General features: G+C 47.8%; 1 protein-coding gene across 1 annotated transcript in view; it reads right to left on the bottom strand.

Annotated features, from left to right (window-relative positions):
- The window catches only part of KCP (kielin cysteine rich BMP regulator), a 622,724-nt gene that overhangs the window by 234,313 nt on the left and 371,682 nt on the right, over window positions 1–16,729 (bottom strand). Inside the window, exon 33 of the mRNA XM_078677796.1 lies at window positions 10,024–10,117. Within this exon, the coding sequence (XP_078533922.1) occupies window positions 10,024–10,117 (94 nt within the window). The remainder of the gene's footprint in view (window positions 1–10,023; window positions 10,118–16,729) is intronic.

Raw genomic sequence — 16,729 nt, 5'->3', positions numbered from 1 at the left:
GATGTTAACCAGGAAAGTGGTCATAACAAGTTACTTATCTGTAACACTGATTCTGAAGCGTCGATATGTCATAGATTCATATGGTATGCACACTACTGCCCTCTGGAGATCATATAGGAAACAGTCTTAAAAACTAAAAAACTGATAGTCTGTCTTTTTTATCAGCCACTTGGGACACTGACAGAAAGCTTAGAATACTCTTACGGTTGCTGTTATCCGTACATTATCCCTCTGCTTTCACAATGAGAGATCACTAATATTTCTATCACCCATGCTGGGCTTATCAGACTTGGCCCGTCAAGTACCTGCTAAGGGCATTTCCACCCCGTATGTTTGTAACTTACCCTAAACGAAAATATCAGTAGATTGCAACGATTTACTGCATTTTTTAAATGCAGGAATTTATGTTTTCTTTGAAAAATCAAATATCTGGTTCCTCTTCATAGATTTTTGTCATTCTGGTGTCTATTCAAAGCTGAAAATACAATCTGTTTTAATACATCGATGTTGGATTTTTATTATAATTCCTATTTGTAAAGCATGAACATATCACACATTATGGGTTTCAAGGGACTGGGGGCCATCGGAGAGATTAAGAGAGTTATTGCCTAGAGTCACATGAAGCTGAGGTGAGCTGCAGCCAGCGATCGAACCGCGAGCCTTACACTCCGGAGTCACCTGCTCTGGCCACTGTGCCACACCTCTTCCTATTGTGTCGTGTTTCTTTCCTATTCACTTTTTGGTACTCCTTAATGCTTCACACTTGTTTCTTTGTCTAAGCCTGGCTGCTCTGTGACACAGCTACCCAAGACTAAGGGAAGATTTTTCAAACAAACCTAACGAACAAGTTACTTACCTTCGGTAACGCTTTTTCTGGTAGATACAATATCTGCCGTGTGGATTCCTCACCTTGTGAATATCCCCTTGCGTCAGCAACATTCGGAAATTCTTTTTGTAGCCTCACGCCGACGTGGACTCGGACGTCATAGAGACACGACATCGCTCGCAACTCCGCTGACGTCACCGACGCCTACAATAGGCCCACGCCGGCGTGATGACATCAGTTCCGCCCTTTTTTCCGTGCCATCGAGGCACACGGACGGACCAATGACAGTAGAAAGGTATACAGTATACACAGTACACAATAGTAAGGGCAAAACACACAGTGTAAAGCAAATGCAGGAAAGCAAAAGAAACATTTCCATGACAACAAAATATATATACATTACATTACAGTAACTCTGGTATAGAAGAGTGGACAACGGGGAGGCGGGTGGGTCAGTGAGGAATCCACAGGCAGATATTGTATCTACCAGAAAAAGCGTTACCGAAGGTAAGTAACTTGTTCTTCTGATAGATACATCTGCCGTGTGGATTCCTCACCTTGTGAATAGAGTCCCACAGCAGTCCCCACTCCCGGAGGAGGGTGTCCACTCTTCTAAACCAGAAAATCCTGGAGGACAGTACGCGCGAAGTGGCCGTCCCTCCTCACCTCGGAATCCAAGCAGTAATGCTTCGCGAAAATGTGGAGGGAAGACCAAGTCGCGGCCCTGCAAATATCCTCTACAGGAACACCTCTAGCCAATGCTGAGGTAGAAGATTTAGCTCTTGTAGAATGAGCCCTTATACCCTCTGGTGGTTCCTTACCGGCCAAAGAGTAGCAGATCTTAATGCAGAGGACGATCCATCTCGACAAGGTTCTTTTATGGACCGCTCTTCCTTTCTTGCAGCCAGCAAACCCAATAAAGAGCTGGTCATCCAAACGAAAGTCTCTGGATCTGTCCAAGTAAAAAGACACCGCCCTTTTGGGGTCCAGATGGTGTAGTCTCTCTTCCTCCTTAGAAGGGTGAGGGGGAGGATAGAAGGTAGGAAGGGTAATGGACTGTCCTAAATGGAAAGGAGTTACCACCTTAGGCAGAAAAGCAGCCCTGGTCCTAAGAACCATTCAATCAGCATGAATGGTCAAGAAAAGGGGCTTGAAACTAAGAGCTTGAAGCTCACTTACCCTCCTTGCCGAGGTTATTGCAACGAGGAAGACTATTTAAGAGTAAGAAGTCTCATGGGACATTTGTGAAGAGGCTCAAAGGGAGCACCCATCAAAAAAGTCAATACAAGATTTAAGTCCCACTGAGGCACAATGAAAGGAGAAGGAGGGAACTTATTTGTGAGGCCCTTCAAAAATCTTAAAACCACAGGAGACTTAAAAAGAGATGGCTGGTCAGGCAAGCAGAGAAATGCCGACAGCGCTGAAAGATAGCCCTTCACTGTGGCAACAGCAAGCCAGAGAAAGGGCAAACTGGAGAACATCAGATAAATGGGCTCTCAAAGGGGCAATAGACTTTTCCCCACACCACGTGACAAATTTTGACCATCTATAAGAATAGATAGACTTAGTGGAGTCACGCCTGGCGGATAAAATGACATCCACAACGTCAGGCAGGAGGGAAAAGGAATTCAGGTTGCCCCGTTCAATCTCCAGGCATGAAGGTGTAATGTCTGGAGGTGGGGGTGTAGAACCTGCCCCTCTATCTGAGAGAGGAGGTCTGCCCTGAGAGGGAGACGGAGCGGCGGGTGAGAGGAGAGGTGGAGAAGGTCTGTATACCACACCCTTCTTGGCCAGTCCGGGGCGACCAATATGACTTGGGCCCGGTCTTGGCGAATCTTCCTCGGAACCCGAGGAATCAAAGGTATGGGAGGAAACGTGTAAAGGAGTTGATTTCCCCAACTCAACTGAAACGCATCCCCCAAGGCTCCTTGCATCGGAAACTGGAGACTGCAGAACGACAGGCAGTGAGCATTCTCGCAAGTGGCGAACAGGTCCACCCGAGGAGACCCCCACATCCGAAAGATGTCGTGAACCACCGCCGGGTGAAGCCTCCACTCGTGGTCGGCTGAGAACTGCCGACTGAGACTGTCTGCACGAACGTTCAGAACCCCGGCCAGATGATTTGCCATCAGACAAATCTGATGGTCCTGAACCCAGGACCAGAGACGCAGAGCCTCTCTGCAGAGACACTGCGACTCCACTCCTCCATGCTTGTTGATGTACCACATCGCGGTCGTTATGTCCGTCAGGACCTGGATCGAACGACGCGAAGGGAAGGGAGGAAGGCCTTGAGTGCCAAACGTATCGCCCGCAATTCTAGAAGGTTGATGTGAAGCAACCTTTCCTCTGGAGACCAAAGACCCTTGACCTCCAGATCCCCCAGATGAGCACCCCACCCTAGAGTGGATGCATCCGCTATTACTGTGGCCACCGGAGGAGGCAACTGAAAAGGCTTCCCCTGAGACAGGTTGCCTTCCACGCCCCACCAAGACAGATCCGCCGCAGCTTCTCTGGAGATCCTCACTGACTCCCTGAGATCTCCATTGTGCTGATACCACTGCCTGCGGAGGCACCACTGGAGCGCCCTCATATGCCAGCGTGCATGGTTGACCAACAGAATAGAAGAAGCCATCAGACCAAGCAGGCGAAGGACCTTCAGGACTGGAACGACCGCTCCATTGTAAAATAAAGGAATCATCTCCTGTATGTCGCGAATCCTTTGAGGGGGAGGGAATGCACGACATACAGTTGTGTCCAGTACCGCACCTATGAACAGGTTGCGCTGGGAGGGCACCAGGTGAGACTTGGGTACATTTATCGAAAAACCCAACCTGTACAACAACTGGGTTGTCTCCTGCAGATGATGGAGCACTCTCTCCGACGACTCTGCTTTGATCAGCCAGTCGTCCAAATAAGGGAATACAGGAATCCCTGATCTTCTGAGATGCGCCGCCACCACTGCCATCACCTTGGTGAAGACTCGAGGCGCAGTAGTAAGTCCAAACGGAAGGACCGCAAACTGATAGTGCTGCGATCCCACCGTAAAACGGAGATACTTCCTGTGTGACTTCAGGATCGGGATGGGAAAGTACGCATCCTGTAAGTCGAGTGACACCATCCAGTCTTCTTCCAGCAGAGCCTGAAGAACCTGAGCAAGGGTGAGCATCTTGAACTTCTCCTGCTTCAGATAAAAATTCAAGATCCTGAGATCCAGGATTGGACGAAGCCTGCCATCCTTCTTGGGTATCAGGAAATACCGGGAGTAGCATCCCTGACCCCTTTCCTGCTCCGGGACCACCTCTATCGCACCCTTCTTCAATAGAGTAAGAACTTCCTCCTGAAGAAGCAACAGATCTTCCTCTGAGCAATATCCCTGGCAAGGCGGGTAATTGGGAGGGAACTCCCGAAAGGGAAGGGCATACCCATTTTCTACGAGATTGAGAACCCAAAGATCTGATGTAACCGATTCCCAATCCCGTAGAAAGTGGGTAAGCCGGCCCCCCACCGGACCCACATGATCCTGAATGGCGGATCTAGGGCTGCTTTTCCGTGGCTGGGGGGTTGGAGGCGGTGGAGGAGGATAAGGCCCGAAGCCCTTGAGGACGTGCCCTTTGCTTTCCCCTGTACGACCTATACAAGGTATTCTGCTGCTGCTGTTGTTGCTGCTGCTGCTAACCTTGCCTAAATGTACGAAAGGAAGAGCGACCAAATCCTCTGAATTTCCTGGTCGTAGAACCTCTGACTTGAAGACCAAGAGATTTAGCAGTTGCCCTGCTATCCTTGAATCTCTTCAAGGCCGTGTCTGCCTTTTTTCCAAAGAGTCCTTCACCATCGAAAGGCAGATCCAACAATGCAGACTGTACATCAGCTGAAAAATCAGATGATTTCAACCAAGCTGAACGCCTTGTGGCAACCGCCGTGCCCATGATTCTTGCTACAGAATCAGCAGTATCGAGGCCACTTTGGATGACCTGACGAGCTGCAGCTTGAGTGTCAGATAAAACTTCCTCAAAGTCATTTCTGCTATCTTCTGGAACCTTAGGGATCAATGAACGCATAGAGTCCATAAGTGCATGAACATATCTACCCATAAGGCAAGTGGCATTAGTTGATTTTAATGCCATGCTTGCAGAAGAAAAAGTCTTTTTGGCCACTTGATCCTGCTTTCTAGCTTCTTTGTCACCAGGCACCTGTGGAAAAGCGCCAACCGACTTCTTAGAACACGCTGCCTGAATCACCAAGCTCTCAGGAGAAGGGCGAGATGACAAAAAGGTAGGATCTTCAGGAGCCACTCTATACCTCCTAGCCACACCTTTCGAAACTGCAGGAGCAGAAAAAGGTTTTTTCCATACTTCCATAATGGGCTCAGTTAAAGCATCATTAAAAGGGAGCAAAGGTTCCACAGCAGAGTTCGGAGAATGAAGAACCTCAGTTAGTAAATTTGACTTAAATTCGACAGTAGGCAAAGTCAAACCCAAAAGTCCAGCTGCCTTTCTCATAACCACATGATATGGCTGAACATCCTTAGAGGGTGTATCAGGGCCTGATGGTAAAGCCCACTCCGGAGAAAATTCAAGACCACTCGCTTCTGCCAGGTCCTCAAAATAACTCCCATCAAGCTCACCTTCTTCTAAGTCGGAATGAGACTCACAATATCTCTGTTCTTCTAGGAGACGTTGAGCCTCTCTCCTAGACCTCTGCTTAACGCGGAGTGCAGCCGGATCCACTGCCGAATCCGACGGAGCCGACGTCGGAATCGAATCCGAAGGCTTAGAAGGATGTTCCATAGACTTGCTTGGAGCAGGCGACGCCGGAGCCGGAGTCGTCGACTTCGGTCGAGTCGGCGTCGATATCGGCGTCGACCTCGGTGGAGCCTGGTACTGCCACAGCGGGGTCGGGGCTGGCATATACGGCATGAAAGGTGCCGGGGCATATGAGTGAGGAACACCCAAATTGAATGCCATTGGACCCATGGGACCCGAAGGCGCTCCAGAGGGGTACCATGATCTTGAGAAAACACCATACATAGCGTTTAGAAACGCAGAAGGGTCCTGACCTGGAGCCGGAAAAGGTGGATGCTCAGGTTGACCTCGAGGTAGATTCGAATCTGTTTTAATAACAGGAGTCGAAGTCTCTTCCTCAATAGGAACTCCACCGGCGTCTTCTGGAGTCAGAGATGGAGCCGGAGACGGAGCCGGAGTCGGATCGGGAACCGGAGTCGGAGAATGAACTATCGACTCCGAAGGCGAGGACTCATCTTCCTGATCCGACACTTGTGGAGGAATTACCTTCGACTTCATCCTCTTGGGAGATTTCGATCTTGAGCCAGACTTATCATCCGAATGACATCGGGACTCATGCCTTCTCTTCTTATGTTTTTTACGAGAGCTGGAAGCGTGATCAGACGACGACTTCGAAGCCGACGCCTCTCGAGACCTCGATCTAGATCTCGACTTCGACCTCTTCGAGTGTTTTGAAGATCTTCTAACTCTATCTGCCTTCAGCTTGGCAACAATAAGCTTAGACTCTCTTTCTCGGAGAGCCTTCGGATTCATCTTTTGACACGATGAACAACCATCAACGTCGTGGTCCGAGCTCAGACACCAAATACAGTCTTGATGTGGGTCCGTAACAGACATCATCTTCCCACATTCCCTACAGGGTTTAAAACCCGTTTTCTTTGTCGACATGACAACCGAGTAAAAAGGTCAGAGAATGGAGAATCGAAGAAATATAGCAACAAAGTCACCAGTAAAGCTACAGAGTATCCCGAAACCATTAGCGTCGACGACGCGGAAAAAAGGGAACTGATGTCATCACGCCGGCGTGGGCCTATTGTAGGCGTCGGTGACGTCAGCGGAGTCGCGAGCGATGTCGTGTCTCTATGACGTCCGAGTCCACGTCGGCGCGAGGCTACAAAAAGAATTTCCGAATGTCGCTGACGCAAGGGGATATTCACAAGGTGAGGAATCCACACGGCAGATGTATCTATCAGAATGGACCTGATAAAGATTGTGACATTATTACTTGATAAAGCCTCACAACCACACTACATAATAATCACTTTCCCACAGTAGGCAACAACATCACTCAATAAATTATTGTCCAGACAGAGCTTTTTCTTATAACAAGGAAAAGTACTTTTATTACACACACTACTACATATTATGCTTGAATTGCAAATATACACAATCAGGTAGATAGCAATACCTTTAGTGATACCCTCACATTACACTCCAAGTTGGCCCTGTACCATATAACCACAATACCTCCCACCTATACTAGATGCAATGTGACTATATCAGGGGGTGCCATTATCAATAACACAGGCCTACTGGCTTTGTCAGGGTGTCACCACATCAGTTAAAGAAGACATGTCATAATTCACCAATGTAACACCGCTGCAGTCAATAGGGACAGAACCGATATACAATACATGTTATAACCCACCATCAACGGGGGAAATACCGGCAGTCAATAGCATTCAAACTAGGCTCATCTCCTCTACCATACTTTTTAAGAAAGAAGTAAAAGCTATCCTCATGGCTAAATGTACTTGAATTACTACTGGGGATTAACTTCAAAGACTCGATACCGAGCTGTACCACTTGTGCGAACCCCTTGCATTTTTGTATGACGTGTGATATTGACTTACCTGTTTGTTTATGCTACCACTTATTTGTACTTTTATCATTATTGATGTATCTGTTTGTCTATGCTCCCTCATATACCACCCCCACCCCAATGGTTATTCACTCACATGCTCGTACCCCTCCTCTGTAAAGCGCTCTGATATCTGCAAAGATCTTGTTCGCGCTATATAAAACTTTCAAAATAAATAAATAAATAAATAAATTTAACTCTAACACCTTGCATTGTCAGCTATTATCCTTATCAATAAAGTAACATATTAAATACATGTGTCCTGGAGTCTTTCTTTATGCTGCTACTGCAGCTTTATCACCACCCAGCAGAGATCCCCACACCCCAGAGTCCAGATGCAAAAGCACTAGCTCCAACCTGTAACTGTCCCCAGTGACAGGGATTCAAACCCATGGGAAAATTAGGGTGAGTTTGAAGAAAGCATTTCTGGGGAGACAGGAAGGTGGTTCTGTGCTTCCTGAAGACCCCCACAACACGCTCAGATAATGTGAGTGGTGTCCCTGCCTTTCTTGGGGGCACCACAGAATAAAATAACCTGATTTGGTGGCCCACCCAAGGACCTTATGGGGTAAGCTTTAGTGTGTTGAATAAGTCATGAGCAAAATTCTGCAGCTGCTGCCTCGCGTTAGTTTGTGCATTTCTCATCACTGGTGCCCCCGTCCCACCCGGAGCACCCACATATTGCGTCTGTTGGCAGGTGTTGGGGGACTCCCAAATCCCCTGTAGTCCCAGTTGTCTCCCTTTGTGCGGTGCACCTCTCCTGGGTGTCGCACTGTTCCACTCAACTGCTCTCCCGCTCGCTTCAATGCAAGCATGGGTGAGGGTCTTGATGTCAAGAACACCCATTCCCAAGACGTGGGGGCAGGAGGAGCACCTGCCTGTCTTTGGTCCATGGGAGCTGGTGGCCCCTGGGGGCCAGTGAGGGTTGCTCGCTGCAGCACCTTCTGGTTTTATGTCGGCCCTCTGAGGATGGGTTGCCCGGAGGAATCCTGGTTGTATCAGGCTCTGGTCAGAGGGGCCCCATGTGTGCCCTCTACCCATCAAAACATCATGAATTGAAGAAGCGCTGACCACCAGACCATGGCCCACCCTTGGGTTATTTCTGAAGATTACCGCAGACCATCATGTGCTTCATACTCTGGTTCTCTGCCCAGACCCCCAGGGCACCAGGCTGTATCTCAGGTCCCTACGGGATATTTTGTTGATATTGGGCTCGCCTTGCTTCTGGTGTCCAGCCCTAGCCACCAGAATCCTTTTCTTCAGGCCTGTAGGCCACCAAAGGGTGTTTTTGTTGAGAGAATGTATTCTCTGGGTCCCTGGGCCTGACCTGTCCTTCACGTGGGCTCGTGAGGTTCTTTTGAGTGTGGTGGGGGGGGGGGTGTCTTCCACAACCCTTCCGCAGTCTGACAGCCCTTCTGCAGAACACCCTCCCTGCTGCACTCCTCATGTTCCACAGCGTTCGGGCTACTAGGGGGGCACCTGTGTGTCAGTGGAGTCAAGTGACAGTACACAGAAGTCCCAGGGGAACTCTACAGGGTCCCCCAGCAGGTCCCTTTTCCTAACTGTTTCGCAGGCAGCCTGGAGATACCGTGCTAGCCCTGTGGGTCAGCTGGAATAAAAGTCCTGAAGTCCATCCTTGCAGTGGCATCAGGTGGCTTCTCCTCCCAACTGGGTATTCTTTCTCCATTGCTGCTCCCAGGTCCAGTGTTTTCTCATCTGTCTCTCTCTTGTGGATTAGTTTTTGAGCGGGGATGGAAAGTTCTAAAAGACTGGCACCCCTGGCCAATCCTAGGGTGCCACATCATCACTCCACACTGTCAACGCCCTCATGCACAGCCTTCTGGGACATTCCAATATAGCGGCTGCTACTTGTCTATGGAAAGAGCTTCCCAGAGAGCCTCAGCTCAACCCCTAGCAGACACATCTGCCTGATCCCTTCCCGCCACAACTTCAAAGACGAGCTGCTCCTGTGTTTGGCTCCAAAGGCCTGGGCCCTCCTTCTTTGTTTCTATGGATCTGGACTGCCCCAGTCCAGGTGCAGTGGGACAAGCTAATTATAATTAACATATGCAGATGTGTGCTGGGCGACATCATCTCCTGTGAAGAGAGGGCTCTTTAGCTTTTTTAATGGTCAGCTGCTACATTATCCCTCTCTTCTCTCTAATCTTGTGCTAAGCTTCTGAGAGGTACACCATCCCACCAGCAACTTACCAGTGAATTCAGATATCAATGGATGCGTGCAAATGAACAATTTAACATCAGCAGCACATCTGCTGAATCCACACATGCATGCGCTCATAGGGCAGGTCAGGACTGATGTGCACTGGATGAATCTTCCCCAGTTCAAGTGCACTGCAGCTCACCAAACTAGGAGCATGTACCTAGAATCCCAGCAAAAAACACTTATATGTATAACTTAATGCGGCTAGCCTTGTATCACTGACACATATGGGCCTCACATTCTAGGGATCCTTTGACTTTTGAAAAGTGTTCTGATGTCGAATAAAATTAAATACGGCATGCAATAGGCGTACCTGGACACTGGGGGCAGCATTCTCCAGGCACCTTGAAAGGCTCCGCACAGGGCATAGGAGGACATCTTCGGTAGAGGCACTGCACATTGCCGTTCTGAGACGAGAGAAAGACAAAAGCAGAAGCAGCATTCATTGCCTACCCTACCGAATGTTGCATTAATAGGAAACATATGACAATAATCCAGGGAACTAGTTCCTCCCGCACTAGCAATATATCTGCAGAACTAATGTGCTGAACGCTGATGGCACAGTCTGTGGGTGAAGGTGGTGACTGCTGCCTATGAAAATCAGGGTGCATTCCTGAGAGGCTCAGGGGGCCCACATGTCACTAAACAGAGGAGACAGGAGGTGCAGGAAGCTAGGAGGCCAATGAATTTATCAAGCTTCTATAACTACAGTGTGGGGAACAGGTATCCACAGGAACCAAGAAGCTACATTCCCCCTCCACCCCAAACAAAACAAAAGTTTGGATAAAACAGCTGGAACTTCAGGGAGATTGGTAACTGCAAGACAAATTAAGATTTAGATGGAAGGACACAGAAAGATATTCAGAAATTGACGGAAAGCAGAAACCAAATTGCTCCTTCGCGCTTTAAAGCTGGGTGGGATAACTAAGAAACGGGAGGAGAAATCAGATTGCAGGAGACCCAGGCTATAGGAGCAACGAAGCTGGTAGGGTTGTAAAACGCTTGGAAATAGGAAGGACTTGGATGGAAGAACATTCTGTAATAGACAGACAGCTACAGGAAACAAAATAGGTTTGGGAAGCTATCGGAATAATCAAGCCACTATCGAGGTGAAAGAATGGATGCTCTGGCAGATAACAAACGAGCAGAAACAGGAACCCAAACAAAGTAGGCAACCTGTCAACCATAAAAATTGGAAACACTAGGAGGGTGAGTCAATCAGTTGAACCCACGTCGCAGAGCCATGAATTCTGCTGCAGGTCTCCAGTTCGAATCTTGTCACTTTCATCGTTCTGAGGTCGGTAAACTGAGAACTGTTAAATCGCTCAAAATCAAATTAAATAGTGTTTATTACCAAATCCATGCTATACAAAAGCATGTCAAATAAAATATTTCATACATAAACATATTACATTTCCAGCACAAAAATATGTAAACATTTCAATACATCTCTCAAAACGTCCTCAAGGTTTGGGGCAGAGGCATCACAAACCTAAATCAATAATTTCATAAAATGCTTTAGCCAATACATCTAAAATGTCAAGGGGTCTACTATGAGTTTCTTACATCAGTGAATAAAACACGTATTAGTTGTACTTAGATACAGCAAACGTGTGGTACAAACCACCATATGGAACACGTTTTTATAAATGTAGAAATCAGAAGGGCAGTTCGAGAGACACCGACAGAATTAAAGCTAGTGATTTAAGAAGGAAGGCCTCTTTAGAGGTGATACGACAATTCAATGGCAGAGCAAATAACAGGAGACAAGAAATTAAAAGGTCAAAGGGCAAGTACTGTCAGTAACACTGAGGGAGCAATTCAAATGGCATGGCATGGCAAAGACAAACAAGCATTGGCAAAGCCAATAGGTCTCGCCTATACAAAAGCTATTGGCTTTGGCAATGTAGTATTGTCACGGTGTACACCAGTGTGGGTGCTGTTCAGCATGGCTAAAAGTTAGTGCCGTGGATTGTCCTAAAGTAGAGTGGGGGAGCAGAGTGTCGTAGACTGGAGTAGTGGTAGTACAGTGTTATAGAGTTGAATAGAGGGGAGTAGAGTTCAGTGGCAGAGAGTGTCCTAGAGTGCAGTGGCGTGGAGTGGCATAAAGTGGAGTAGTGTAGAGTGGAGGGGCGTAGAGTGGAGTGGGGCGGAATTAAGGTGGAGTTGGTTGGAGTGGATTGAGGCAGTGTGGTGGATAGGACTGGAGTAGCTTGGGGTGGATTGGATTGGGGTTGAGTAGATTGGATTGGAGTGGGTGGACTGGATTGGGTGGATTGGACTGTAGTAAATTGGATTGAAATGGGGTGAGGTAGATTGGTTGGAATTGAATGGGGTAGATTAGGCTGATTTGGGGTGGATTGGATTAGGGTGGGGTCGACTGATCTACAGTACGGTGGTTTGGAGTGGGATGAATTAGAGTGCAGTGGAGGGGGGATTGGACTGGAGTGGGGGATTGGATTGGAGTGCGGTGGGCTGAATGGATTGCGTTGAGTGGGGTGGACTGTACTGGGGCAGGGTGGATTGAAAAGGGGAAGAGTGGGGTGGATTGGAGTAGAGTGGGGTGGATTAGCGTGAGGTAGGCTGGATGGGGTGGGTTAGATTGGAGTGGAGTGAATTGGAGTGGGGTGGAATGCGTTGGCATGGGGTGGATTGGAGTGGAGTAGATTGGATTGCAGTGGGGTGGATTGGATTGCAGTGGATTGGATTGGGCGGGGTGGATTGTATGGGATTGGAGTGGGGTGGGGTGGGATAGGGTGGGATAGGGTGGATTGGAGTTGGGTAGTTTGGATTTGGCTGGACTGGGGTGGGGTAGATTGGATTGGAGTGGGGTGGATTGGTTTGGGGTGAGGTAGGATTGGAGTGGGCAGATTGTTTTGGATTGAAGTGGGGCAGATTGGAGTGGGGCAGATTAGATTGAAGTGCCGAAGATTGGAGTGGGGGAGATTGTTTTGGATTGGAATGGGGCGAAATTGTTTTTAATTGGAGTGGAACAGATTGGAGTGGGGTGGGTTGCGGGGATAGGGGTGTGGTGGATTGGATTGGAGTGGATTGAATTAGAGTGAGATGGATTTGATTGCTCCGGGGTCGACTGGAGTGAGTGGGATTGACTGGTGTGGGGTGGAGTGGGGTGGACTGGCCTGGATTGGAGTGGGGTGGATTGGGGTATACTGCACAATTATGTGTTAAAGCATAATTTGAGAAATTACACATAAGAAACAATATCACCTTGCAATAAAATAATCCATATGTTTTGAGAACAGCACTAACGATCAAAAACAAAAGAAAACATGAGCGCAAAGTGAGAAACGAAGATTTGGCAACATAAGAAAGCTAACTAAATCCCTTTCTATAACTGGTCCACCCATTCTTCACAATATCATTCAGCCCTATGAGCCCAACAGAAGTCTTCCATCCACAACCCTGAACCTGGCCACTGTCCCCAGGATTAGGAAGACAAGAAGTAGAGGTCCACAATTCTCGCTTAACGCTGCTAAACTGTGGAACTTCCTCCCCCATCATCTGCGAGCAGAACCTAATCATCTCTCCTTTCGCAGATCCCTAAAAACACTATTGTTTCCTTAATCTGGCTCGACATCTCATTTTTACTACTGTAAGCGCTGGGATTTATTTATTTATTTATTTTATTTATTTATTTATTCAAAGTTTTATATAGCGCGAACAAGATCCTTACAGATATCAGAGCGCTTCACAAAGACAGGGCAGGGGCAGTAGGAGTGAACAGAGATAGTGGGAGCAGTATAATAGTCACTAGCATGGTAGGATAATAATAACATACATAAGACATATCAATATACAATCAGGTAAACAGGTAATATAAGACGGCACAAGTCATTGATCCCACTACAGAGGTGTTCAGGTACACCTTGGGTGTGTGGATGGCTGATACCAATGTCATAGTATAGAGAGAACACTGAGTGAGGGCATCAGGAGAGTGACTGAGTAAGCCAAAGTGTATCATATATTGGTCGGTAGTGTTCCCACCAGGTAGAAGTATAGTGCCAAAGGACAGGGTGAGCAGTGATACAAAGCAATGCAGAGTCTCTGATCCGGCCCCTAAAAGGTTCAGGAGATCTTGGCCAGAAGGATGGCATTCACCTCTTTCTTGAAGAGTGCAGTGGAGGAGATAAGCCTGGTTTCAGGAGGGATCGCATTCCAGATCCTGGGTGCCATTCCTGAGAAGGAGCGCTTGTATGTTTTCTCTTTCCGGAATCTACGAGGTTTCAGGAGTAGATTTTTTGCACTTCTATTGGATCTCGAACCTCCTGATATAGACAGCTTTTGAGCGAGGTAGTTGGGTGCATTGTGGTGCACGGCCGCGTGTGTCATAACTGCAATTTTTAGCTGTATTCTAGCTTCAAAAGGCAGCCATTTTAGAGACTTTAAGTCTGGGGAAATATGCGAATGTTTTCTTGCGCCAGTAATGAGTCTCGCGGCAGTGTTCAGGGAGGCTCTTAAGGGTGCTGTTGTGGATAGCGGGAGTCCACTGAGGGCCACAATTCCGTAGTCTATTCGAGGGATGACTAGAGCTTGTACAGCAGTTCGGAAGTCTTCGGCAGGGAGGAAGGGTTTAATTTTCCTCAGTGTGTTGATTTGGAAATTAGCTCCTTTCGTGGCTTTGCTAACGTGCTGCTGCATGTTGAGCTTGGCATCGAGTGTGATGCCTAGGGATTTCGCCGAGTCCACGATGGTAGGATGGACATTGAGTGCTGTTAGGTTATTGAGCCATGTTTGGGTGGTGGAAATTTTCGCCGGGGGTGAGATGAGTAGGAACTCAGTTTTCAGAGCATTTAGTTTGAGGTGATTATCGGCCAGCCAAGATTGAGTGTTGATAAGCGTGGAGTTCAGATGTTTGATATCTTCCGGGGATTGTAGCTTTAGGTAAAGTTGTGTGTCGTCAGCGTACATATGGAATTGGATATTGGAGGCTTGGAGCAGGGTGGCGAGCGGTTCCATGACGAGGTTGAACAGTGTGGGGGAAAGGGAGGATCCTTGTGGAACACCTAGGTCTGCAGGCACGGGTGTAGATAGCACATTGTTGATCTTGAACTTCTGAGACCGGTTGTGAAGGAAGGACGAAAACCATTTGAGAACAGTTCCCGATAGACCCATTCTAGTGCTTAGCAGCTCCAACAAGTTCTCATGTTTGACCGTGTCAAATGCTGAGGAGAGGTCAAGAAGGATGAGGAGGCAGGACTCATTGCGATCAAGAAATTGGAGGGCGTCATCAATTATGTGTGTCATAGCTGTTTCTGTGCTATGTTTCGCTCGGAAGCCTGATTGATGAGGGTTGAGGAGGTCAAATTGATCGATGTGTTTTGTTAGTTGGAGTTGGACGCATTTCTCCAGCAGTTTGGCCAGGGTGGGGATATTGGTGATGGGCCGGTAATTGTTTAGGTCAGACGGATCAGCTGTAGGTTTCTTGAGTATAGGCGTGACTTACCCCACCTTGAGGGAGTCTGGAATGAGGCCTTGTTGTAGGGAGCTGTTGATGATTTTGGTCCAGAGAGGGAGGAGCAAAGGGATGAAGTCTTTTACAGCATTAGCAGGTAGAGGGTCTGTGAGGTGATTAGAGGGCTTCAAGGTGCAGAGCAGTTTGTGTATTGCTTCTTCCGAGTAGGTATCGAAGTACAGCCAGGATGCCTTGTTTTTAGGTTGAGTGTTAGACATTCTGATGTGGTTGGGGAATCGGCTTACATCCATGATGAGGTCATTTCTTATGTTGTCAGTCTTTAGCTTGAAGAAAGCAGAGAAGGCTTCACAGGGTGGGGTGTCGCTAGTTGTACTGTTTGATTGTAAAGGTTGTGTCTTTGTTTGGGTCTTGATTAGTTCGAATAGCTTTCTTGGCCTGTTTTTTGCTTGGTCCAACTGGCGGCTAAAGAAGTCCGACTTTGTGCGCTTTATTTTCCTGAAGTAGGCATTTCTCTTGTTCTTAAGCCTTTTGAGGTGCAGTGCTGAAGGGTCCGATCTCCAAGTGCGCTCTGCCATTCGCATAGTACGCCTGTCGTCATTGAGTCTATCATCATACCAGGGGTTAGAAATTTTGGTGGAGACTCTCTTCAGTTGCAGTGGGGCGACTTCATTGACTATTGTATTCATAGAGTCAAGGTAGTGGTCGGTCAGTGATTGAACATCCGAGGTATCTGAAGGGGGAAGGAGGCTATTGCCGATGTGGGGAGGCAGGGTAGAGGGGTTAAGCTTCTTCATGTCCCTTTTCCACGTTTTGGATTTGATTGGTTGAGCCGGGTTAGGTTTAACTTTTTCATTGATAAAGAAGGTGATAATGTGGTGATCTGACCAATCGCAGCGTTGTATCGCCTCCAGTTGTGTAGAATTCTCTTTGGCAATGATGAGATCGAGTATCGAGCCTTTGTCATGTGTTGGTCTATCGCATATTTGGGAGAGGTCAAGCGCATTAAGGAAAGCTTTAAGACTATTCACCACTGTGTCTTTCTGATCGCTCCAGTGGAGATTGAAGTCACCCAGGTAGACTTGGGTGGTCTGCCGACCTGCATTGGCAGTGATCATGTCCATGAGTTGTTGGGTGAATATGAGATTGTCACCAGGCGGGTGATAGATGAGATGTAAAGCACAAACTTGTTTGCCCTCGCTGGAGATGTCGAGGCAGAGGAGTTCACAGGAGGAAAGGGAGGGGGAGTTGACTTTCGTAACGGAGAGGTTGCTCCTAAAAATGCATGGAATTCCCCCGCCCGTCTTGCCAGGAGATCTGTCCAGCCTGATGATGTGATAATTGGGGGGGACTAGTATGTCCATAATCGGGGTAGAGGCTTCAGTAATGAATATGCTACTTACCAGTATGCATCTGTTCTTGGCATGTAGGGCTGCTAACATTCATATCTAGTGCATAGATCGCCGCCTAGTGTTGGGTCCGGATGATTGCACATTGTTGTCCTGGAAGAGTCTTCGAAGTATCACGAGATAGGTGGCTCCTCCCCTGGACTACAGTGCGCATGGGCATCGGCTCCATCCCCAGATTG

This window comes from Lissotriton helveticus, chromosome 1_1 (genome assembly GCF_964261635.1).
Source record: "Lissotriton helveticus chromosome 1_1, aLisHel1.1, whole genome shotgun sequence".
NCBI lineage: Eukaryota > Metazoa > Chordata > Amphibia > Caudata > Salamandridae > Lissotriton > Lissotriton helveticus.
Note: the sequence above shows the minus strand (reverse complement) of the source record. Positions and strands in the feature narration are given on the sequence as shown.